The following is a 24,443-nucleotide window of genomic DNA, read 5'->3' on the forward strand; positions in this document are numbered from 1 at the left end:
TAATGAGTTTGTTTGCGCTTGTGCTAGAAAGGACCCCAAGCTAAGCTTACATGTTGTTCCTTATTCGCCATTTACTGTTTCAGTTGGAGAGCAAGCTTAACATATTTGCACCTTGTCAGCCATCAGCGCTAACCGCTCACTGCATGAACATACATTTGTTGGCAAACTTTTCCAAAAATACTCAGATTTCCTGGATACGAGGTCTCTTACTGGTTACCCATGTAGTAAAAATGTCAGGGCTTAAACTAGTATATTACCTCAAATCCTTGTGCTGATGTCAGCTTAGTTTCTGCCACTGGATGGCAACATGATAAAAATATCCCAGCACTGCACCAATAGGTTCAATGGAGCAAATCTGAAATAAATGTGACGAATTGCTTCCATTACATGCAATACCCTGAATGACTCACTCAACCACCCTCGGATTGTTTAGAACATTTTAAATATGGATACTACTTATTCATTAGCACACTGCATCTGTTAAGCTCAAACTTTAATTAAAAAAATATTTTACTGCTGATACCATACACTCCCATGTATTCATTAGTCAATGGGGATATCCAACAAGGAAAACCATTATGTACTGTAGTGTAAAAGCATCAAGACATGTTTTCAATATAGAAATCCCCGTTAGGATAATGTTATGTGGGCCTTAGACCAAGGATTCCAACAGCCCTGCTGGGGCTGTCCTCACAAGGGCCAGGGTAAGTCACTGAAGTCTACAGGGCCACCGAGGCCTGCATCAGCCTCTAGGAGACTCATGATCACAGCCATGGCTGCCTCGTCGTTACTGGGGCTGCTGGAGCTTGGTTCGTCCATGATGTCAATGCTGAGGTGCGAGTTGTCACCTGGAGGGGTGTTGAAGGAAAATGCTGTAGTCAGTCACACGGTTTTGGTTTTACTTGAAATGGGCAGGATTCAGTGTTTTAAATTCTTAGAACATGTTACCTTTGTGTGCACAGCTACTTACTCATAATAGACTGGTTGGAGTATGGGTATCCAATGGTGTCGGGTCCTCCTGGTAGTGTCCCTGCCGACGGAAGGTCTGGCGTTCCATTTTGAATCTGCCAGAACAAATAGGTCAGTGGTGGTCTACATAAAAGATCAGCTTTCAACCACAGGACACAGGCCTAACTAAGGAAGCAACAGACAATACTGGATCAAGCACAAGATCCACCCAATTAAAAATCAGTGCCAGACAGTGCAATTGAAAAAAATAAAAAAGTAATCTTTCAACCATCCCAATATTCTTTATCGTGTGTCTCCCTCAGACTCACTCGCTTGCCCCCTGGAGAGCAGTCTGGAGGAGGGGTGCTGATGTTCAGGGGGCTAGAGCCACAGCTGGAGGGGGTCGAGCCTCGGGTCCTGGCAGAGAGAAGAACAGACAGCGCCATTAGACTAGGGCTCTGAGACAGTGTGAACAATTCAGCTGATAAACCTTCTGCTCCAGGTAATTCATCATAGCTGACATAGCCCAACTGAACAGACTCATTTGCAAAGCCTGTCACTTTTTTGATAAAGGGTGCATAAATATCTGAGAGCAGGGAATTTGCCCGCGAAGGGATGTGTACAGAAAAGTAAATCACCGAACAAGACAGGCTTTATGGTCTGGGTGTTATTCTTTTGGTTCTACAGCTATTAACAACCTGTCATCCATTTTCTGCCTTCACTCTCTCCATCTCTCACCTCTGAGTCTCCATCACCTCCTCTGCGATCATGCGACCGATCTTACCGGCACCTGCACGTGTTCCCCCGGGGATGCCTGGCACCGTCTGAAGGGCCCGTCTCCCTCCACCTGCAATCAAACATATCAATCACACTGACTGCTCCTAGACTGACTGACAGATCATTACATTTGATCCAACGCTCCTATAGTCTTGCTACAAGATCAGATGTTTTGTCATTTCGTACACGTAGATACAGTACATTTAATCAAAGAAAGCTATTCATTATAGCATGCATCTTTGCGTACAGAGAGAATCAGCTGACAAATCTCAGATCTTGTTCCAAAGCCCTAAAGGAAGCCCCTCTGATATGTAGAAAAGCATGCCTTCTTTCGCATCACTCAATAAATGTCACCTTCTGTCGTCAGCACACTGTCCATAGAGGCAGCGGGAGAGACGGCAGACTGAGGATAGCTGGAGTCTGCACCATCCAGCATACTGCACCTAGAGATGGAGTCACACAGCAACATCAGGACCAGTTTCGAGTACAAAAACAGTACATCCACGTACTGCCAGTTAGCTCTAATACAAATCAATGGAGCCCCAATGATACATGAACAGTTAAGAGTATTTTTTCCAATGTAAACTTCGTCATAAATAGGGCGGTAGAGAGAAGGGTGACTTACGAGACCACTGTGTTTGTGGAGACGATGTACTCCACCTCTTTGGTCCAGGGATTCATGAAACTGAACCAGCGGCTTCGCAGAGTGATGAAGGAGCCATCTTTAATCTTGAACTTATAACAGTTTGTGTTGATCTTTTCTCTCATCTGAAGCACTGTTAAAAACACAAGATACCCAGGATGTAAGATCACAGAACAAAATGTGGTGACTAAATATAGTAAGATGTAAATCACAAATTAATGTTGTCATGTCAGACAGTTGATCCAATACCTTGTCTGTGACATTCTGCCAGGTGGCCAATATCATCCTGATGGAAATACTCGTAGAAAGAGGTGCCAAGAAGCTCCTGGGGTAAGTATGCAAGAATGGCTGTGGCCCTGAATAGAGAGGAAAGAGAGTTTCTTATCTGTGCTGTTCTTTGTTTTTGAGAAGAGAACACTGAAGAGCCTTTAAAATGGCACCGGAGCATTTACTATGAACATTAATCAGTTCACGGACATTTTTATGATAGTTTAAATTTTCGCCATGAGTAATAACGGCCTGAGGTGTCAAGCTGTGACCAGGAGATTAATTCATAAAATATACAGAGGCTGAAACTGCCTTGACGAGCCTATGTACATAGGCAAATTTTGGGTGAAGGGTGGTTGAAGGGGAGAAATTTACGGACGATTTGTTGCCTCTTCACATATTAGTTTAAACCATACTTCTAGAATGTGTGTTGTCTTGGCCAACTTGATGAACAACTAGCTCACATCTAATCCTAAACCAGCAATGTCATAGTAAAATGAAGTTATAAGCTCCATCATCGTACCTCTGGTCAACAAAGACAAACTTCCCATCGATGGCGTGGCGGGAGACGTAGTCGGTGGGTTTGACGCGGATGTCCTCGTGGGAGGGCTGGGGGACGATGTGGGGATGCAGCCGGCCGATGGCCACCAGGCAGCTGAGGTTACAGCCCTCATTGTCGGGCTCGTTGTCATCGTCCAGGCCCATCTTGGTGGGCGGCCAGCTCTTCAGGTAGCCAGTACTGTGGATCGTGCAGAAGCTCTTGCGGTCGGCTGTAGGTGGAAAAATAAACATTGTAAATATATTTCCTCCCATACAATGGTTCTGTTTACGGGTGGTCCATGACTTTAAGTCAAGTCTAAATGACTGATTTAATGAGACAACCACAAGCTAAGCAAACAAGTAAAACCAGCCATCTGAAATCAGTGGTAGATAAAATATTCATAAGCACTGAAATATTCAATGAGGGCGTCGCTGGACATTTGCATGCCGTTTTGCATAACCTGCACAGCTTTGCTTACTAAATGGTTTTAAATCGCAGCACATTTTAAAAGAGATTGAACAGAGGTTTTGTATACTTTTAAGCCAGTAGTTCTGAAAGTACCACTCAAGAGCACTAAAAGGGTGCCGAAAAATGTGCATAATTCTGTACATTATCACGTCATGTCTTTAGTGTTTTGATGCTTTTACACTACATAATGGTTTTCCTTGCTGGATATTCCCATTGACAACTGTATCAAACAGTATGTAATGAATACATGGTAGGAGTGTATTGTATAAGCAGTAAAATATATTTTTTTATCAAAATATTTTTTTTTGATAGTATCTATTCTCCAAGACTTTGAGCTTAACAGATTCAGTGTGTTAATGATGCTAATGAATTTCAACTCCCAGGGTGCAATGCTCCGCCCAGGGCTACTGGCTGGCTACTGCTAGAGAGCCCAGACAAACGCAAAGTAGTCGAAATATATTGTGGTCATAGCTAAGTTATGAATGCATTTCACATTACTTTTGGGTTGTTATCATATTATAATGCTCACATGAACGTCATGCTGAATATACGTTCATGCCATTGTCACTCAATAATTCCAATTTAGTTGCTAGAAGATTAACGTAGCTTTTTTAATGTTTTGGAACTAAACCGCCCTTGCACCGCACTGCTTTGTAACACCTTTTGCCTAGTGGTTTCGGTGGGCTGGTCCTAATCATCTGCTCTGTAAGCAAAATCTTCCCATAGTTTGCTTCTGGAGCCAGTTTAGTCAACAAGCTGTGGGCGTGAAGGTATGATATTTTCGTTAGAAGCCATGCTGTTGCCATTTTCTCTCCTCTCGCTTGCTTCTCAAAAGTGTCTCGCGCTCAGTGTTGCCAACTAATTTTCAGGGTAAGTTGCTAGAGGCAGGTTGATTTGTTGCTAAAAGTTGCTAAATGGTGTTGTGATGTCATTGCGTGATTATTACGTAGAATACACAATAACGTTACTCAAATTGACTGGCCATCTCAGCGAAAAATATGATTTGACATTTGTTCAGCTACAGACTCCCACTCTTTTCTGTTCTTCTGGCTGTACAATTTTGATTGAGACATGTTGATTGATGTTGTAAGTTCTGTTCAAGATCAAACATTCGTGACCAACTATATTCATTGGGTTTGCCTCGTCTAACCCGTACTACTGCTGCTGCAGTCAGCCAACAATGGTTTGCAATTTTCTGAAATTGCTGCTGGCCTGCTGCTGCCTGTGCACGAGCTGAGCGCCTGCTGCTGACGTCACGAGGCCGAGTGCGTGACAGATAAAAATTGTTTTTGTGTCATTTAGAAGGAAAATGCGTGCATTTTAGCATTTGCGTCACCTTTCAAAAATTTCTAAAAGTTCAAAATCATTAATTATTTTCTAAATTTGTTTCTAGGTGCTGTTTGAAAAAAAGTTGCCAGGGTAGTCTGAAAAGTTACTAAATCTAGCAACAAAATTGCTAAATTGGCATCACTGCTCGCGCTGTGTCAGCTGCATGCATAAGTAGCCTGGCTAGCTTACAAACAGTGGCGGAAAAAGTACCCAATTGTTACACTTGAGTAAAAGATACCTTAATAGAAAATGACTCAAGTAAACGTGAAAGTCACCCAGTATAAATAATTTCAAATTGCTTATATTAATTCATTTTTAAAATACATTTATGGAAAGCCAGGGGCATGCTCCAACACTTAGACAGAATTTAGAAGCTAAGCATCTGTTTAGTGATTCCGCCAGAGTGGAGGCAATAGCGATGACCAGGGATGTTCTCTTGATAAGTGTGTGATTTAGACTAGACTATTTTCCTGTCCTGCTAAGCATTCAAAATGTAACAAGTACTTTTGGGTGTCAGGGAAAATGTATGGAGTAAAAAGTACATCATTTTCTGTAGGAATGTTGTGAAGTAAAAGTTGTAAAAAATACAAATAGTAAAGTACAGATACCCCCAAAAAGTACCTAAGTAGTACTTCAAAGTATTTTTACGCCACTGCTTACAACTGCCTCCTTGAGAAGACTCCACCAAATTACTAGAGACTCGATCCTCTCAATCCGTATGTGACGTGAGACTTGACAGAAGTACCAAAAATGATATTACCGAACCGTTTCATGTTCTAGTATCAAAAAAGTACCAAAAAGTTTCACTACAGGGTGCAACACTATACTAACACAGTACACCAGTGACACCATTTACGATATACAGGTTGTGAGCATAGTGTATCTGATCTGGCTGACAATGAATTATCTTCTAATGTATGTCTGGCTTCAGTGCACATCATTTTCTTCTTGGTTTCCAGAGATACGCATTGAAAGAGAAATTAAACTACTACCGATGTCTAATAGATCTAACTATCCCTGCTCCACGTGACAGGAACGAGCGTGCAGATCTTGTGCACTAAATGATGCCAGGTTAGAATGCAATCATTTTTTGCCTTTCTCGGCTGGGAGAGGACTGCAGATGGTTTAGTTTGCATGTATAAGCCATACATTGACATGTCGAGTCCAAAACGAGAGGTTTATTTTTTATTTTTTTAAGTAACGAGGTAGTTTTCAAACCTCGATAGTTTCACTTGAAGTTCTAAAATAAGCATATTGTTTATTAGCCAAGCCACTTGGTACATAGAGAAGCATACATCCTGTACTCTAATTGTAATGCTAGTATGATGCTAATGATCTGTGATGACAGGTTTATAAGTACCGAAATAAAGGTATCAGGGAAGGAGGCCGGCCTAGATCTTGAGATGGGTACCTTTCTTTTTGGAGCAGGTGGAGGGGAAGTCCTTGTCCTCTGTTTTGACGTAGGGCCGGTTACACTTCATTCGGCAGAAGAACGAGCGTCTGGCCCCGGAGCACAGTCGAGATGGCCCAGGGGTGATGTCTGTCTTAACTGGTAGACCGGCTGAGGGAGAACAATTACGTCTGCTGAACATTGTGAGCTAATCATTCCCAATAACGTGTATATAATGTTAAAAGCATTATAATCTTATATGCCATGATGTTTATATACTTAATATCACAGGTAAACTGGCAGGTAATTGGCATACAGTATTTAATGAGACAATGCTGTATTGACTTTTTCACCCCGTGTCAGACTACTTTCCTGACTTGACCTGCCCTTATGAGGACAGGGTCTGACATGACAGGAGGGAGAGTTTACTTTTGGCATCAATGAGCCGCTCCCGAGGTGCTGTATCCGATGACGACAGTTGCTCCTTGACTTTGGCGATGTCTTTAGGATGCAGGTAATCAAACAGACTCTGGCCAATTAGGTCATTCTGAGGAAAGGGAGATTTTCAAAGTCAATTAGCATTTGTGAGCTCAGATTTGGTCTGGTATAGTACAACATGAATTACAGTATAACAGTAGGACATTTGACAGGAATGGAGACGTGCCTGGCAATAGTTGAGGATCTTGTAAACTGACTCCGAGACAAAAAGGATCTTCCCACGATCACATCCAACAACAAACAGAAAGCCGTCAGCAGCCTAAAACACAAAACATTGAGGCTTGTGTCGTCAGGCTCACCCAGAGAGCAACTTAGCAAAGAGGAGTTAGAGGGCTTGAACCTACCCTCAATATTAAGTGCTTCAGTTCATCATCGGACAGGAAAGACGGCTTGTAGTTCGCCTCTGTGTAAGGGTTTGCTGCTCCTGTAGAAAAACACAAAAAATTGTCATTGAATTCTCAAGTCACAACTTCTCCCTCCTCTTTGATGTCCAGTGATAATTTGCCTGCTGTCTCTGTCTCCATCGCACCTCTTAATGTCTTCATATGCTGGACAGCCATGCGTAGGACCGTGAGTTTGTCCAGCTTGCGGGACATAACGTTGCAGGTAGGGACTAGTGCCGCCAGCTCGTCTATGAAGCAGTTCATCTTGTCCCTGCGCCGCTTCTCAATCTGACTGTGTGCCTCCCTATTGGCAGTGTAGCAGTAAGCAAACAGTCAGAACAACTCCTAGTCCTTCTGTTACACAGTGCAATCTATAGACTACATAAAGTGCCTATTCATCAATGGGACACAAAGCTTTCTCTGTCTCTAATAATAATAAAAAGGAGCATTAAATTCACCCTGCAAGAGAGATTAGAATATATTTGATCCTGGAGTTCAACCGCTTGCCAGGTCACTAGAAACACCATGCGTAGCTGCCGACAGAGACTTTTAAAAGTGAACCATGAGGATTCAGGAATGAGTCTGGGTACCTGGCATTTTTTATCCGGCCCTGGTGATCACCACACTCCCTGGAAGAAGGTGGAAAAAGGAGACACGTTTTAGTGGAAACTGTCTTGCACCAATCACACAACATGGGTCCTGTTACAATAACAACCCCTTATGTGTCTGCATCCCATTCACCACTGGTCCACATAGTATGGACTTGTACCATTTACATAACCTATCTCAACATCTATGCCTCCCCTGTACAATATAGAACCAGTTACATGTAATAAATAAAATAAATAAGCCTCACTGTAGGGTAATTCATGCCTTTTGCTGCAAAAATTCTCACCTAAGTTTATCCTTGTCTGTATCCACACTGCTATCGCTGTGGAAGTTAATCGGATGCCATCATCAACCCTTCCTTACAATAGTTCTATCTACAAGTCCTGTTTCCAAACCTTTAATATTCAAAGTATTTATCCAAAAAAGCTAACTGCAACCAAAGGTAAAAAAATTAAACATACTTACTCGAAAGAAAATCCATCAATTCTGCAAAGAAAATAATGCGTTAATCATTCCGTTGTCAGATGAATGTGGATCAATGACAGATTGCAGGAAAACTACTGAGCAGACATACAAATTAGTCAATATAGCACAATGCCCTAAAATATTTATTTTTGCAGATTGCCTGCTATAATTCAGAGAAAATGTGCAAAGTAAGTGGGTTGGGTTAATTATTAATTCATAGCTTTAGAATTCAGTGAACCCATCATCTCCAGCACTGACTGTGGTGGGAGACTGCACAGGGACTGAGTGGGCCACAGTGTGGTGATGGGGATGCTTACTGGTAGTCGGAGGTGCTGCCCTTTCTCTTGCGGGTGTAGTCCATGCCTGGGGTGTTGACGGAGCTGCTGATCAGGTCGCTGGAGCTGGGGGACATGAACTCATTCATTGTAGAGGTAATGTCCATTCTTTGGTCTGCCATTAGATCATCTGAAAACAGAAATATGAATTAGAGTTACTAACTTGTACTATTTTGAGGAAGGATCATTCAAATGGAATTCAAGAAAAATGCCGGACAAAGCAAGGCACAAAAGGGATCTCGCTCACCACAAATGTTCATTACAGCTTCTGGAATTTCCTTCCATCCATTTGCAATTGCTCTGGATGAAAAAAAGTGTATACCGTAAAACTTTAATAGCTGAACATTGGCACACATTTCAGCAAATAAATGCCTGTTTCAAATAAAACTCTGGTTCTAAATGAATTGTTTACGAGGTTACCATCGACACGTCTGATATTCCCACAGTCATATGCATTAAAAACTTGATTTTATTCTGTCATCATTGCTAGCCATAGTGCCACTAAAAAGAAAAACGTCAAATTTATGGTGCTGAAGCGCAAAATCTGGGGTGTATATGATAGGCAACCTAGTCTTTGCAAGTTTGATCTGGGATGGATTTGTTATCACACTTTACAAAAATATAAAACACAACTTTTACTGGGGACAGGGGGGTGACATGAACCCCCACATTCATAAATGTCCCCCCCCCAAGTTATATCATTGCATTGTGCTACAAAGTACACCAGCATCGCTGTACTTTAGGACCATGCGGACGCCTCAGAGCAGTCAGGTAGGCTGTTTGGTGGTTTCAGCCACAGCGAGTGCGAACAGGTGAGGGCTTTGTGTGTTGTGCTTTTTCTCTGAGTTGTAAAAGCAAGCAGAGCAGAAACTGGCTACTCTTTATTTGACTGATGTAGCTGGCAAGGTAAATGCTGTTTGACTTAACAGAAAAAAAGCATTTATTCCCAGGGCTGAGCTAGTAGTGTAACTGACATGTAACGTTAGCTAGAGTTTCATCCCCTCGGCTGAAGTTCTGTCTGTAGTGAATGAGCTAACTAGCAGCTACCACAGCCAGTTCAGCTCTAGCTAGTCTCTAGATATCCGTCAGGTAGGAGTGCCTGTTGTGTACCCTTTGTTTTGTCCCATTTAAACAGAAGTAAATTAGCTTGGCTCGTTTTTGCCAGTTGATGTACCATTAAAGCTAGCCAAAAGTTAGATGTTATTTTTGCCCTAATAAAAGTCAGTATAGCAATGTAACACTGGTTTGTCCGTTTCCCTAGCTATTTCCCTACTTTTCACACTGACACGGTATAAAACAGCTCCACAGGCGTCATTGTCATGGTGCAGTCAATACACAACACTAAATACAGTATGTTCATCATGTCTTAGCAGGATCAGGTGGTGACAGGTGTCAAAGCAGGGTCAGACAGCCAGGGAAGACCAGTCTATGGAGCTCAGGTGAATTTTGCAGTATATTATAACAATCAGTGAATGGATACAAAGTTCCATCTTGAGTTGATGACAGGCTACAGTCTGGGATCTGGGAATAATGGTCAATTTAGTAAATGAACCATTGATTCTGTTCTTGGATAATATAATGTATAAATCTACACAAGGCAATTCTTTGTCATGCCTCCTCTGAGCAGGATCAGATGGTGACAGGGGTCTCAGCAGGTCAGGCAAACAGGAAAAACCAGTCAGTGCCGTCACAGAGGTGAACTTTCGCATATACAACACTTTATTCTATCTGTGCAACAAACACTGAACAAGCCAGAAGCTTCAAAGAATGAAAAACCTCTACAGTCAAACTGTATCATTGGCTTTTCCCAATGACACAAAACATGTAAAACCAACAGTCTGCCGTACTGTTGGTTGTCACTCTGGTCTTGGCCTAACACACCTGAAACCAAAGAATGTTCCACTAAGATCCAAAAGCTGAGTGGGATGTGTTAGCATTAGGTAGTATCTTGTAGAAGTGTTTAGAAATATATTCAGACCTAAAATATACTTTTTGTCCACCAGCCACTGTGGCAGGTGGACTTAAAAATCTATCAGCCATTCAGATTTTTTTTACCAGTCAAAACATTTTTTCCCCTGCAAAAACACACAAAAAAATTATAAATGGATGAGCATGCTTTGTAATGTTTCTAAAACAATAAATGTGTTACTAGAAGTAATGTGGTATATTGTTTAAGTTCATTTCATTTTTTGTGACCTCAAGTCTTTTAGCCAAAATATCAGATGAAGCAACATTTTCACCTGCCCCTTTAAGGGCGGGAGGTTACCATGGTAATGTGACTCGAGTCATGTTTGTGCCTGTGAGATTGAGTCTGACTAGTAGCAGCGGTCTTCTCTTCCCTAGCAGTTGAATCTCAAACATTGAAAAACAACCTAGCTTGTGAACAAAACAATGTAAATAGCCAAGAAACACAAGGACAAAGTCTCACTTCAGCAGAATTTTGTTTAAAGTAAATTTGATAAACAATTATGCCTGCACCTCTAAAAATGAATCTTTCACTCAGATCTTCATGTGCGCAAAGCCCCCAGCCAGGGATGCAGCGCGAGGTGGGATAGGCTCCATAAGATTCGTAGTTCTTTGACTGTGCGATTAATTTACCAGCTATGAAACAAAAACGGCAGAAGCTTTGAAACAGCTATAAAATGTGATCATACTTGACTATTTATATTCACAAAGGCGAGTGAAATGCTTGCACTGTGGAGCCGTGAACACCAGCCAACGTGACTAGTGAAATAGACATCTTACCCACCAATGTCAAAAGCGACACACATTTGGCACGTGGTGGGTGTTCATTTTAGGCCCTGAACATATGCTATTCTTATTTACAATAAACGTTACCCCAAAATGGTCATATTAGATTGTGTAGAAATGCAGGAAATTAGCTTTACATGCCCCAAAAATTCTGAGGGAGGACCACCAGATCCCCCGCCAGGTTATGACTCCTCCGAACTTCTAAAACCAAAGTTGCACCCCTGCACCCCAACTTCAAAGATTTTGCTGAGTTACAGTTCATAAGGAAAATCAGTCAATTTAATGAAATTCAATAGGCTCTAACCGTGGGAATTCACACAAGGTAGGGGCGTGGATCAGAAACCCAGTCAGTATCTGGTGTGACCACCCTTTGCCTCATGCAGCGCAACATCTTCGCATAGTTAATTTTTTTGTACTTCTTACCCCTTTTTCTCCCCAATTTCAGGATATCCAATTCGAACTTAGTCTTGTCCGTAGGGGAGTTGCATCGATGGGACTCGGGAGAGGCAAAGGTCGAGCGCAATGCTTCAGAGTTGATCAGGCTGTTGATTGTGGCCTGTGGAATGTTGTCCCATTCCTCTTCAACGGCTGTGCGAAGTTGCTGGTTATTGGCAGGAACTGGAAAACGCTGTCGTACACATCAATCCAAAGCATTCCAAACATGCTCAATGGGTGACATGTCTGGTGAGTATTTGGACAATGGAACAACAGATTTTCAGCTTCCAGGAATTGTGTACAGATCCTTGCGGCATGGGGCCGTACATTATCATGCTGAAACATGAGGTGATGGCGGCGGATGAATGGCACAACAATGGGCCTCAGGATCATGTCACAGTATCTCTGTGCATTCAAATTGTCATCGATAAAATGCAATTGTATTTGCTGTCCGTAGCTTATGCATGCCCAACCATAACCCCACTATCACTATGGGGCACTCTGTTCACAACGTTGACGTCAGCAAACCGCTCGCCCACACGACGCCATACACCCGGTACAGTTGAAACCGGGATTAATCCGTGAAGAGCACTTCTCCAGCATGCCAGTGGCCATCGAAGGTGAGCATTTGCCCACTGAAGTCGGTTAAGACACTCTTAAGGACGACAAGCTTCCCTGAGACTGTTTGACAGTTTGTGTAGAAATCCTTCGGTTGTGAAAACCTACAGTTTCATCAGCTGTCCGGGGAGCTAGTCTCAGATGATCCCGCAGGTGAAGAAGCCGGATGTGAAGGTCCTAGGCTGGCGTGGTTACACTTTGTCTGCAGTTGTGAGGTTGGTTGGAATTACTGCCAAATTCTCTAAAATCGACATTGGAGGTGGCTTATGGTAGAGAAATTAACATTCAATTCTCTGGCAACAGCTCTGGTGGACATTTCTGCAGTCAGGATGCCAATTGCACTCTCTACCAAAACTTGAGACATATGTGGCATTGTGTTGTGTGACAAAACTGCACATTTTAGAGTGGCCTTTTATGGTTCCCAGCACAAGGCGCACCTGTGTAATGATCATGCAGTTTAGTCAGCTTCTTGATATGCCACAACTGTCATGTGGATGGATTATCTTGGCAAAGGAGAAATGCTCACTAATAGGGATGTAAACAAATTTGAGAGAAATAAGCTTTCTGTGTGCATCTAACATTTCTGGGATCTTTTATTTCAGCTCATGAAACATGGGACCAACACGTTATATTTTTGTTCAGTGTATAATGTTTATAGTGGTCATAACGGTCACAAACAGTGTGGGAGTCTTCTACATTTTATTGAGAAAAAGCTGTGTGCATTAGGGAAATAGACACATGGCTCTAATAGAATCCGGTCTCTACTAAGCGTTGGTTGTATTGATTAAAGTAAATAAATACACGGGCTATTAATTTAAGCTTTACGGTATGTTAATTCTAAATCATAGCTCATCTTTTTACATTTCATTGCTTCAAACAATTAAGTCAAGTTTGCCGTCCTTGTGAGAATAAAGAGTGAATTGTACACTGTGCGCATGCACGCACACACACACGGGCTCTGCTACAGACTAGACTGGTTGCCAGGATACCGCAAGAAAAAAATGCCATCTAGGACATGTCTGGATTACTAATGGATCTCAGAGGGTAAAGAATGGACAGTGAAGGGCCATTGTCTGACTGCATCAAAATAAATCCAATGGCGGTCGCCTTTTTATCAAAAACGGGCCTACAGTGCGTTCTGCATCCTAACAAACCTCAAATGTACATCATACCTCACCTAAACTAACCCACCTAGCACCTTTCAACATATCAGTGGCACTTATGCAACTCTAACAAAGTGTTGAGTCAGTATATAAAAGCAAACAGAGGCCCGGCCAAAGCTCATCATCTCGGCTTCTGTCCTCAACCAGGGGAGTGCTCTAATCACACCACAGGGCTATTGACCGATTAACCTACCTACGAGGCTGCCTCAATCAGGTTCAAAAAGGTATCTTAAGGACAACGTGTGCTTGTGTGTAATCTTCTCATCACCGTCTGTCAGGTGATCTAAGGATAACTCGTTGGGTGGCGAGTTCCAAGCCTCTGCTAGTGAGTGTTTACTTAGTTTGAGATGAGGGGGAGATGCCTCCTGGTTGGTTGGTCTGGTATTCCTTCTCTGAGACACTGAGCTATGTGCTCTACCTGTACAGAGAAGAGGACTGTCAGATGTGGTCTGACTACAGCAGTAATCCTAACATCCTAGGTTACACATCACAGAAACTCACGCAATACTATGTTGGAAAATCAAGGACAGTAACATAGAAGCAATTTCACAGTAAAAAAACAAAAATGCCCCCTATTTCAAATTAAAATCACATATGTATAATATGGATATTTAGGCTATCATTAAATCAGAAGTGTTGCAGAGCATAGGCATACTGTTGATGTAGAATAATATTCTGTTAATCTTCCATACTATTCATGGGCCTTTTTGTTAAAAGACTTCAGGCTTGTGAAAGTTATTCCCTCCTGGCCTGAAAAAGCAAAGCACTTCTTGTTAGTCTCTCTTCTGTGAGAGTGGGACAAAGCCCCAGGAAAAACACTGTCATGATCAGCACAACGCGAAGCCCAAAACGGTCAGCTTTGCCCGGCGTAATTTCTCTCCTTTACTTGATTAAAACATGGTCTCTGAGGAGATGGTCTCTGAGGAGATGATCACAGTAAGGCTCCCAGCGCAACTGAGGACAGTGGTTTACTGTATAGCAGTTCCATTACAAAGCTTTTTCCATGGCTTATGGATTTACAACCAACATTCTTGACAGATATCTTGGAAATGATCCATAGTGTCAGGAACATTTCAATAAACTTGTGAGCATATTCAATATCCAAAAAGGCAGTTTGGAGCATTACTTGAATGTAACATTACCAAATTAAGCACTGGCATTCAGACAACGATTAAGATCTAGGAAATATTGGACTCTGCCTATATACAACTCACTGGCAACTGACAGACTTTAGGGAGCCAAAAACCCACCTCCCAAAGTTGTGTCACAAAGCAGCATTGTTGGGTTGGTACAGTACACTAGCTAGCTAGATAGATAGCTAGATAGATAGCTAGCCCACATAGAAAAGAATGTGACATAGAAACACTGGCTTGACGTGCACTGTGAAAGAGGAAATATATAATCCCCTGTTCAACTGCGTGTATAACCCATGACCTGTGCGATGGGGCGGCCGGTAGCCTAGAGGTTAAGAGCATTGGGCCAGTAACCGAAAAGTTCAAATCCCTGAGCCGACTAAGTGAAGAATCTGTCGATGTGCCCTTGAGCAAGGCACTTAACCCTAATTTCTCCAGTAAATCACTTTGGATAAGAGCGTCTGCTCTATGTAAATAGTTTGATTTAAATGTTTACATGCTTTGCAAGAAGAACAATTTCCCTAATAATCCTGTTTACATGGACATCTGAAATCCTGATGGATACATGCAGAAAAATTACCAATCAAAATAAACGTTCTACCATGTTATTTTTGGGAATTCTGAGTTCGGGCATATAAAAGTTTGTATGTGAACATTTCTATGATGGCTACTTTTCCCCCCGAACTCACGTCACTCATTAAGGAGACTTGCACTGCTGGCACATGCCAAATCAAATACACTGCTCAAACTCCGATTAAGCTGGTTAACATGTCCCAGGGTTTCCGTTAGGAAAATGTGGCGCCCCGAACAATGTGACTGGGAAGATTCTAATTTAACGGCCATTTCAGAAATTAACCCGACCCATATGCATTGGGTGCATAAGCCATTAAGGCGTCCACCTACGGTGCTCAGAATGACAGAAGTCACATTTAGATTATGGTAATGCTCTTAACAGAACATGAAACTCATGTAATGAAGCAGCCAATAAAACAATGTAAATATTTGTCAAAACGCAATTCGCAGGAGAACACCATTCTATACACCTGATAATGGTTCCATATGTGACAGAGGTTAAAACAAACATCGAAGGAGGGGGGGGGGGGGGGGGTCTAAAGATGCAACAACTGGGCTGAGTTGCTAATATGACTAGGATTGTGCCTTTGGCTTCTGGACAATAAAATAAAGTTGATATGTGTTATGGGAATTTTATGAATAATGACTAAATGATGTATACATTTAACGTAGAATTATAACTAACAGAATTATATCCTGTCTGATGAAGAATGTTTGTCCATAAGAAAGAGGGACTGTTGGTAGGCAAGGAACTGTGGCAGACAACTTGTGACCACTGTGAAACTGATAACAGGGATGGAAGTCTCCCCACCCAGGGAGGGGAGAGACCTTGGGCTTGTAGTAGATTGTATAACAGGTGGCGGACAATGTATGAGAAGAAGACTTGTGAACTATGTTGCCATTGTATCTGAGAGGAGAAGGAACGTTTATGACGAAATGTGAGGTATATAGACCAATGTACCGGAAATGATAAGGAGAACGTTCCCGTAAATAAACATTTGACTATTGTAGACTGGGCCTCTGTCTGTTTTTATTTCTATCAGTATCCTACAAATCCTGATATAGCAGACTGAGTAGTTTAATGTAATTGGTTAAAGAACATGAGAACATAATTCTCTTAACAATATGAAAACCAACAGAACAGGAGAGATTGTCAAATAGACCACAATGGGTGACATTCAACAGTGAGTGCAGCACAAAGAAAGCCGTCTCAACTGGATCACTCTGTACAGATGACAGTAGGAGCATCTGCTCTGAGATAACATACATAAAATACTCCGATGACACATCCAATTCTGATTACATGATTCAGTTTACAGTGGACGAGTTTGACCTTGGTACAAGGAGAACATCCTAGATCTGAATGCCACCAAGACCAAAGACCTTAGAATAGACTTTAGGAAGTAATCAGCTCCGAAAGAAATCACCATTGGTGACCAGAGCATAGGTGGCGTACAAGTACCTCGGTACAATAGTTGACAATAAGATGAACATTGGAGTCAACAGTGGGCGAGTGTTATCTAAATGTCAGTCAAGACTGTACTTCCTGCGTAATCTTAGAAGGCTGAATGTCAAATCTGTTTTACAGATGTTTTATTGAACCTATACGATTAGAAAGGTTAAAAAACTATGAAAAATATATGGCACATGGAAACCAAACGAGGGTGGTCTATGGTGATAGGTGGGATGGGCTGAGAGTTGGGATTAAAGAGTTTATGTTTGGTAATGTATTATTGTTATGCGACTGCTTTACATAAAAGTACCATGTATGTAAAATGTGTATGTAAAATGTATGTATGTGTAGCAGAAAAGCTGTAAAAAACGAATATATTTGTCCTCCGAAGAGGTGAAGAGGGGTTAAAAAACAATAATAGTAATATATATCTTATTTACAATAACAGCCTACCCGGGCCAAACCCTAAACCGCACGATGCTTGAACTCCCAATCACGGCCGGTTGTGATACAGCCTGGAATCGAACCAGGGTCTGTAGTGAAGCCTCTAGCACTGAGATGCAGTGTCTTAGACCGCTGCGCCACTCGGGAGCCCCTAAAGATATATACACCTTCTAAGAATTTGTATCTGTCATGTGTAAATGTTGCTGTTTATGTTCACTATATAGCTTTATCTTATCCGATTTGCCAAAATAAAGTTATTAAATTCAATCTGCTGGCCGTGGTTAATCCCTACCAGATACATGTGAACGCCTTTTCTTTCTTAAGATTCCTTTCCTTTCCACTGGCTGTGGTTAATCCCTACCACAACCTGTACATGTGAACAACTCCTTTTATTTCTCCAAATTCCTTTCCTTGCTTCATTTCCAAGCTCCCCTTCTTTCCCTCATCTAACTTTATTTTCATCTCTAATGACTGTGGTTAAAATATTCTCTGGTACTTTTGTATACTTTTTAGCCAGTAGTTCTGAAAGTAGAGTCCACTGCCAAAAGTGGTCCCCAAAAATTGGAAAGGGAGCAAGGAAAGGGTATAGGAGCTAGGAAAGGAAAGAACACAAGGAAAGGGAAATAAGGATGAGGCAAGGAAAAGGAGTTATGGAAGGAAAGGAAGCTAGGAAAGGAGGAATGAAAGGGCACAAGGAAAATTACCTAGGAAATAAAAAGGAAAAGAACAAGAAACGGGAGCTAGGAAAATATGAAAGGAAGCTAGGAAAAGAGGAAACAAAGGGAGAGAGGAAAGGAATCTAGGAAAGAAAAGCAGTCCACAAGTATGTGGTAGTAATTAACCATGGCCAGTAGAGGAAAGGAAGTTAACAAAGGAATCTATGACATGAGTGAGGAAAGGAAATAAGGAAAGGAATCTAGGAAAGAGGAATTCACCAGGGTTGGGGTCAATTACAATTGTCATTTAGCAGACACTCTTATCCAATGCAATTTACAGTAGTGAGTGCATACATTTTCACACTTTTTTTCTGTGCTGGTCCGCCATGGGAAACGAACCAACATCCCTTCCGTTGCAAGTGGCATGCTTTACCAACTGAGCCACATGGGTCAGTTCCATTTAAATTCAGTAAGTACACTAGAATTCAAATTCTCTTGAATGCTTTTCATTTAGGAACATTTTGAATTTGGTTAACTTTTTGAGTTGACTGGAATTTAAATGGAATTCACCCAACCATGGCGTTCACATGTATGTGGTCGAGATTAACCACGGCAAGTAGAGAGAAAATTAAGAAAGAAAGGAATCTAGGAAAGAAAAGGAGTTCACATGTATGTGGTAACCACGGCCAGTAGCTGGCGATAGTATTGGTTTTAGTGACAGGCTAGTTTGTCACAGCCTACTGCTGCGGGGCTGCAGCACGATAACGTTACTATTGTATTGGGCTAGCTAGCTAGGTTGCTAACATTACCTAATGCCCCTCTAGAAAATCAGTATGACCAGGAAAAACAAGTCCTTGTTGTGCTAGCTAGCTAACGTTAGCTACCTCCATCGACTATCTAACCAACTAGCCATTTGTCATCACGATATATTGAACATAAAGCATAAGAAAACATGACGTACTTACATTAGATAAATCAGCTAGGCCATCTCCATTCAATGATAGAACCCTCTGTTACAAAAAAACTGTGATATACGGTACTCAGTCTGTGACCTACTTTCTCCCCTCTGTCATGACTGCCGCACTACTAACCTAGTTTTTCCTAAACCAATTGTATAGGAGGACTACACCATGTCCTTTTTCTCACCAATCACAAAACATTTAAGAACAGGAAAAGATGATGGACGTACTGGTTGTCCAATCACAGGGGGCGCATTTGACATTGCAGCCGATTTTTAAACATTGGGCGCGTTTGAGCGAACCATTTTTTTTAAAGCCGTTGACCATCGTTGGTCACCGCCTTTCAAAGTGGGTTGTATTATGGGGTAAAACAAATATCCGACTTGCACCTAGAAGTCGTATGCATGAACTTTACAAAAACCATGTGATCAAAGTTCATGAAGTTTTGACTGCAGTCGACTGCAAGTTTCTGCAGTTGCTCTTCATCAACTTCATCCTTCATCCCACTTGCATTGTGGGAGGCTCTATTGTCAACCAATCATTAGGGTGTTTCTGTTTGACCCATGCTATCCGAATGTCACAAAAGACAAATGAAAGCGGAATCAACTTTGCCATGATTCATGAATATAGTGTACAAATGTATGTGCTATTTGAGGCTCTCTCACAAATTGATAGTACAATATACACACACACATGTCCAGTTTGGGACATGGGAGTTGAATGTTTATTTTGACATTACAAAGATAAACTTGTATACACAATGGCAACACTGCCATGTTGCATTGAGTCTTGCTGTTGGAAAACCACATAAGTGTGACTTTTGGTTGTCCCAGATGCTCCTCCCCCGACTTTACTCCTCCACCTTCAGCTGCAGTCGGTTGCTTTCGCCTTACCACTCAAATACGCCCAGTTCCTCTGCCCAGGGTTTGCTGATGCCTGCCAGACCTTACACCTGGATCAGACTGTGTCATTGCATCATGCTCCATAATAAATTCTGCAGTAAAACTTTTTTCATTATGTAATCAAAAATGTTTGCTGGATATAGAGTACCAGTCAAAAGTTTGGACACACCTACTCATTCAAGGGGTTTTCTTTATTTTTTAAACTATTTTCTACATTGTAGAATAATAGTGAAGACATCAAAACTATGAAATAACATATGTAGTAACTCAAAAAGTGTTAAACAAATCTAAATATATTTTAGATTTCAGACTCTTCAAAGTAGCCACCCTTTGCCTTGATGACAGCTTTGCACACTCTTGGCATTCTCTCAACCAGCTTCACCTGGAATGCTTTTTCAACAGTCTTGAAGGAGTTACCAAATATGCTGAGCACTAGTTGGCTGCTTTTGCTTCACTCAGCAGTGTTGCTGCCATGCTATGTTGTTGTCTTAGGTCTCTCTTTATGTAGTGTTGTGGTGTCTCTCTTGTCATGATGTGTGTTTTGTCCTATCTTTTTATATAATTTTTACTTTTTAATCCCAGCCCCCATCCCCGTCCCCGCAGGAGGTCTTTTGCCTTTTGGTAGGCCGTCATTGTAAGTAAGAATTTGTTTTTCAAATCAAATCAAAATAAAATAAAATGTTATTGGTCACATACACATGATTAGCAGATGTTATTGCGGGTGCTTCTAGCTCCGACAGTGCAGTAATATCTAATAAGTAATATCTAACAAATTACGCAACATATACCCAATACACACAAATCTAAGTAGGACTGAATTAAGACTATATACATATGCACGAGCGATGCCAGAGCGGAACGGACTAAGATACAGTAGAATAGTATAGAATACAGTATATACATATGAGTTGAGTAATGCAAGATATGTAAACATTATTAAGTGACTGAGATACCGTAGAATAAAATAGAAAACAGTATATACAAATGAGATGAGTAATGCCAGATATGTAAACATTAAAGTGACTGGTGTTCCATTCCTTAAAGTGGCCAGTGATTTCTAGTCTATGCCTATAGGCAGCAGCCTCTAATGTGCTAGTGATGGCTGTTTAACAGTCTGATGGCCTTGAGATAGAAGCTGTTTTTCAGTCTCTCGGTCCCAGCTTTGATGCACCTGTACTGACCTCGGCTTTTGGATGATAGCGGGGTGAACAGGCAGTGGCTCGGGTGGTTGATGTCCTTGATGATCTTTTTGGCCTTTCTGTGACATCGGGTGCTGTAGGTGTCTTGGAGGGCGGGTAGTTTGCCCCTGGTAACGCTTTGGGCAGACCGCACCACCCTCTGGAGAGCCTTGCATTTGTGGGTGGTGCAGTTGCCGTACCAGGTGGTGATACAGCCCCACAGGATGCTTTCAATTGTGCATCTGTAAAAGTTTGTGAGGGTTTTAGGTGACAAGCCACATTTCTTTAGTCTCCTGAGGTTGAAGAGGTTCTGTTGTGCCTTCTTCACCACACTGTATGTGTGAGTGGCCCATTTTAGTTTGTCAGTGATGTGTTCGCCGAGGAACTTGAAGCTTTCCACCTTCTCCATTGTGGTCCCATCGATGTAGATAGGGGGGTGCATCCTCTGCTGTTTCCTGAAGTCCACGATCATCTCCTTTGTTTTGTTGATGTTGAGTCAACAAACTGACTTGCCTAGTTAAATAAAGGTTAAATATAAATAAAAAATCTATAAAAATCCCAAACCATCTCAATTGGGTTGAGGTCGGGTGATTTGGAGGCCAGGTCATCTGATGCAGCACTCCATCACTCTCCTTCTTTGTCAAATAGATTTTACACAGCCTGGAGGTGTGTTTTTGGTTCATTGTCCTGTTGAAAAACAAATGATAGCCCGACTAAGCGCAAACCAGATGGGATGACGTATCGCTGCAGAATGCTGTGGTAGCCATGCTGGTTAAGTGTTCCTTGAATTCAAATAAATCAAGACAGTGTCACCAGCAAAGCACCCCCACACCATCACACCTCTGCTATGCTTCAAGGTGGGAACCACACATGCGGAAATCATCTGTTCACCTACTCTGCATCTCACAAAGACACGCGGTTGGAACCAAAAATCTCAAATTTGGACTCATCAGACCAAAGGACAGATTTCCACCGGTCTAATGTCCATTGCTCGTGTTTCTTGGCCCTAGCAAGTCTCTTCTTATTATTGGTGTCCTTTAGTAGTGGTTTCTTTACAGCAATTTGACCATGAAGGCCTGATTCACTCAGTCTCCTTTGAACAGTTGATGTTGAGATACTGTCTGTTACTTCAATTCTGTGAAGCACTTTTTTTGGCTACAATCTGAGGTGCAGTTACAGTAACTCTAATGAACGTATCCTCTGCAGCAGAGGTAACTCCGGGTCTTCCTTTCCTGTGGCGGTCCTTATGAGAGCCAGTTTCATCATAGCGCTTGATGGTTTTTGCGACTGCACTTGAAGAAACTTTCTAAGTTCTTGAAATGTTCCGGATTGACTGACATTCCTGTCTTAAAGTAATGATGGACTGTCATTTCTCTTTGCTTATTTGAGCTGTTCTTCCCATAATATGGACTTGGTCTTTTAGCAAATAGTGCTATCTTCTGTATACCAACCCTACACAACTGATTCGCTCAAATGCATTAAGAAGGAAATAAATTCCTCAAAGTAACTTTTAAGAAGACACACCTATTAATTGAAGTGCATTCCAGGTGACTACCTCATGAGCTGGTTGAGAGAATGCCAAGAGTGTGCAAAGCTGTCATCAAGGCAAAGGGTGGCTACTTTGAAGAACCTCAAATATAAAATATATTTTGATTTGTTGAATACTTTTTTGGTTACTACATGATTCCATGTGTGTTATTTCATAGTTTTGATGTCTTCACTATTATTCTACAACGTCGAAAATAGTAAAAATAAAGAAAAACACTGGAATGAGGTGTTTCCAAACTTTTGGAAATTACTTCCGGTCAAGTGGTGTAAAGTAAAGTTGTGTAAAGTAGTAAAGTAAAGTAAAGGTGTTAAGTTCTACTTAAGTCGTTTTTTGGGGTAACTGTACTTGACTTTACAATATATATTTTTGACTACTTTTACTTTTACTTCACTACATTCCTTAAGAAAATAATTAACTTTTTACTCCATACATTTTCTTCGACACCCAAAAGTACTCATTACATTTTGAATGCTTAGCAGTACAGGAAAATAGTACAATTCATGCACTTATCAACAAAACATCCCTGGTCATCCCTACTGTCTCTGATCTGGCGGACTCACTAAACTCGCATGCTTCATTTGTAAATTATGTCTGAGTGTTGGAGTGTGCCCCTGGCTTTCCGTAATTGTAAAAACAAGAGAATGGTGCCATCTGGTTTGCTTAATATAAGGAATTTGAAATTATTTATACTTTTAATTTTGATACTTACTGTAAGTATATTTGAGCAATTACATTTACTTTTGAGCTTAAGTATATTTTAAACTATATACTTTTACTCAAGTAGTATTTACTGGGTGACTTTTACTTTTACTTGAGTCATTTTTTATTAAGGTATCTTTACTTTTAACTAAAGTATGACAATTGGGTCCTTTTACCACTACTTCTTCTGGTGTACCAAAACGCAATGACCCTGTCGGTCTGAGCGAGGCGTTACAATGGCTGGATAGGTATTTTATGTATCAGCTAACCACATCATACAGAAATCTGTCAATCGATGAAGCAGTCTATGACGCGGCATGCAACCATTGGTTGATGCATGTAATTGAGCAGGGAAACGAGACCAATAGTGGGCTCGTTTGAGTAGTAAAGCTGAAGCAACCACATGCAGACGAAAGTCGAGGAGTGAAGACGGGGGAGGTGCATCTGCCACAGCTGAAAGTCGGACACTGATCTGGTTTTCCAACAGCAAGGCTCAGTGCAACATGGCAGTGTTGCCATTGTTTATACAAGTTTTTCATTGTAATGTCAAAATAAACATGTCTCCAACCCCCATATCACACACTCACAAACTGTAAATATAAATGATGTGTGTACATTGTACTGTCAATTAATGAGAAAGAGCGTCATATCACATTCATTTTGTACATATCCATTGTACACATGAATTGCGGCAAAGTTGGTTCCTGTTTCAGTCACATCTTTGTGCAAGTTTGTGTTGGTCAACCAAAAGCCCCCTAATTATTGTTTGACAAAGAGTGCCTCCCACAATGCAGGCGATGGCTCCATGGTGCAGTTGGTGAGAAGTAACTGCAGCGACTTAAAGGTGACTTCATTAAAAACTGCATGAACTTTGAGCCTATCTTTTTTGTAAAGTTCATGCAGTCGCATTTCGGCCAATTTGTATTCCCATAATGCATCACACCAATGATGGCCACTGACTAGACACAATTTATCTGCTCAAACACAATGTCTATCTATGGACTGTTGTTACTAAATTTTTATTTAACTAAGCAAGTCAGTTTTAAGAACAAATTCTTATTTACAATGACGGCCTACCCCGGCCAAACCCAGACGACGCTGGGCCAATTGTGCACCACCCTATGGTACTCCCAATCACAGTTGGATGTGATACAGCCTGGATTTGAACTACTGTAGTGACACCTCTTGCACTGAGAGGCAGTGCCTTAGACCGCTGCGCCACTCGGGAGCCTATGAAGCACCCACTACATTCCGCGCCCACTACGCATCACTACATG

At 41.5% G+C, this 24,443-nt stretch overlaps 1 protein-coding gene across 6 annotated transcripts; it reads right to left on the reverse strand.

Moving 5' to 3' along the window:
- Window positions 1-423: 423 nt before the first annotated feature.
- LOC139540260 (basic helix-loop-helix ARNT-like protein 1) lies at window positions 424-18,983 on the reverse strand. 6 transcript variants are annotated; one of them, XM_071343942.1, is made up of 20 exons: window positions 18,845-18,957; window positions 13,958-14,038; window positions 8,901-8,953; window positions 8,636-8,783; window positions 8,319-8,339; window positions 8,140-8,175; window positions 7,835-7,873; window positions 7,391-7,548; window positions 7,206-7,285; window positions 7,028-7,120; window positions 6,793-6,910; window positions 6,385-6,534; window positions 3,159-3,405; window positions 2,618-2,724; window positions 2,351-2,501; window positions 2,080-2,168; window positions 1,687-1,795; window positions 1,278-1,365; window positions 971-1,064; window positions 424-848 (listed from the first exon to the last, which is right to left on the reverse strand). In XM_071343942.1, the coding sequence occupies exons 3-20, from the start codon at window positions 8,911-8,913 to the stop codon at window positions 691-693; spliced, it is 1,899 nt and encodes a 632-aa protein (XP_071200043.1). In that variant the 5' UTR covers window positions 8,914-8,953; window positions 13,958-14,038; window positions 18,845-18,957; the 3' UTR covers window positions 424-690. The 6 variants fall into 6 exon arrangements, with proteins under 6 accessions (XP_071200043.1, XP_071200042.1, XP_071200044.1 ...); XM_071343941.1 differs by lacking the exon at window positions 13,958-14,038 and having other exon boundaries at window positions 18,845-18,983; XM_071343943.1 differs by lacking the exons at window positions 13,958-14,038; window positions 18,845-18,957 and adding an exon at window positions 13,814-13,901.
- Window positions 18,984-24,443: the final 5,460 nt, after the last annotated feature.

The sequence above is a fragment of the Salvelinus alpinus genome, chromosome 15 (genome assembly GCF_045679555.1).
Source record: "Salvelinus alpinus chromosome 15, SLU_Salpinus.1, whole genome shotgun sequence".
In the NCBI taxonomy this organism is placed as follows: domain Eukaryota; kingdom Metazoa; phylum Chordata; class Actinopteri; order Salmoniformes; family Salmonidae; genus Salvelinus; species Salvelinus alpinus.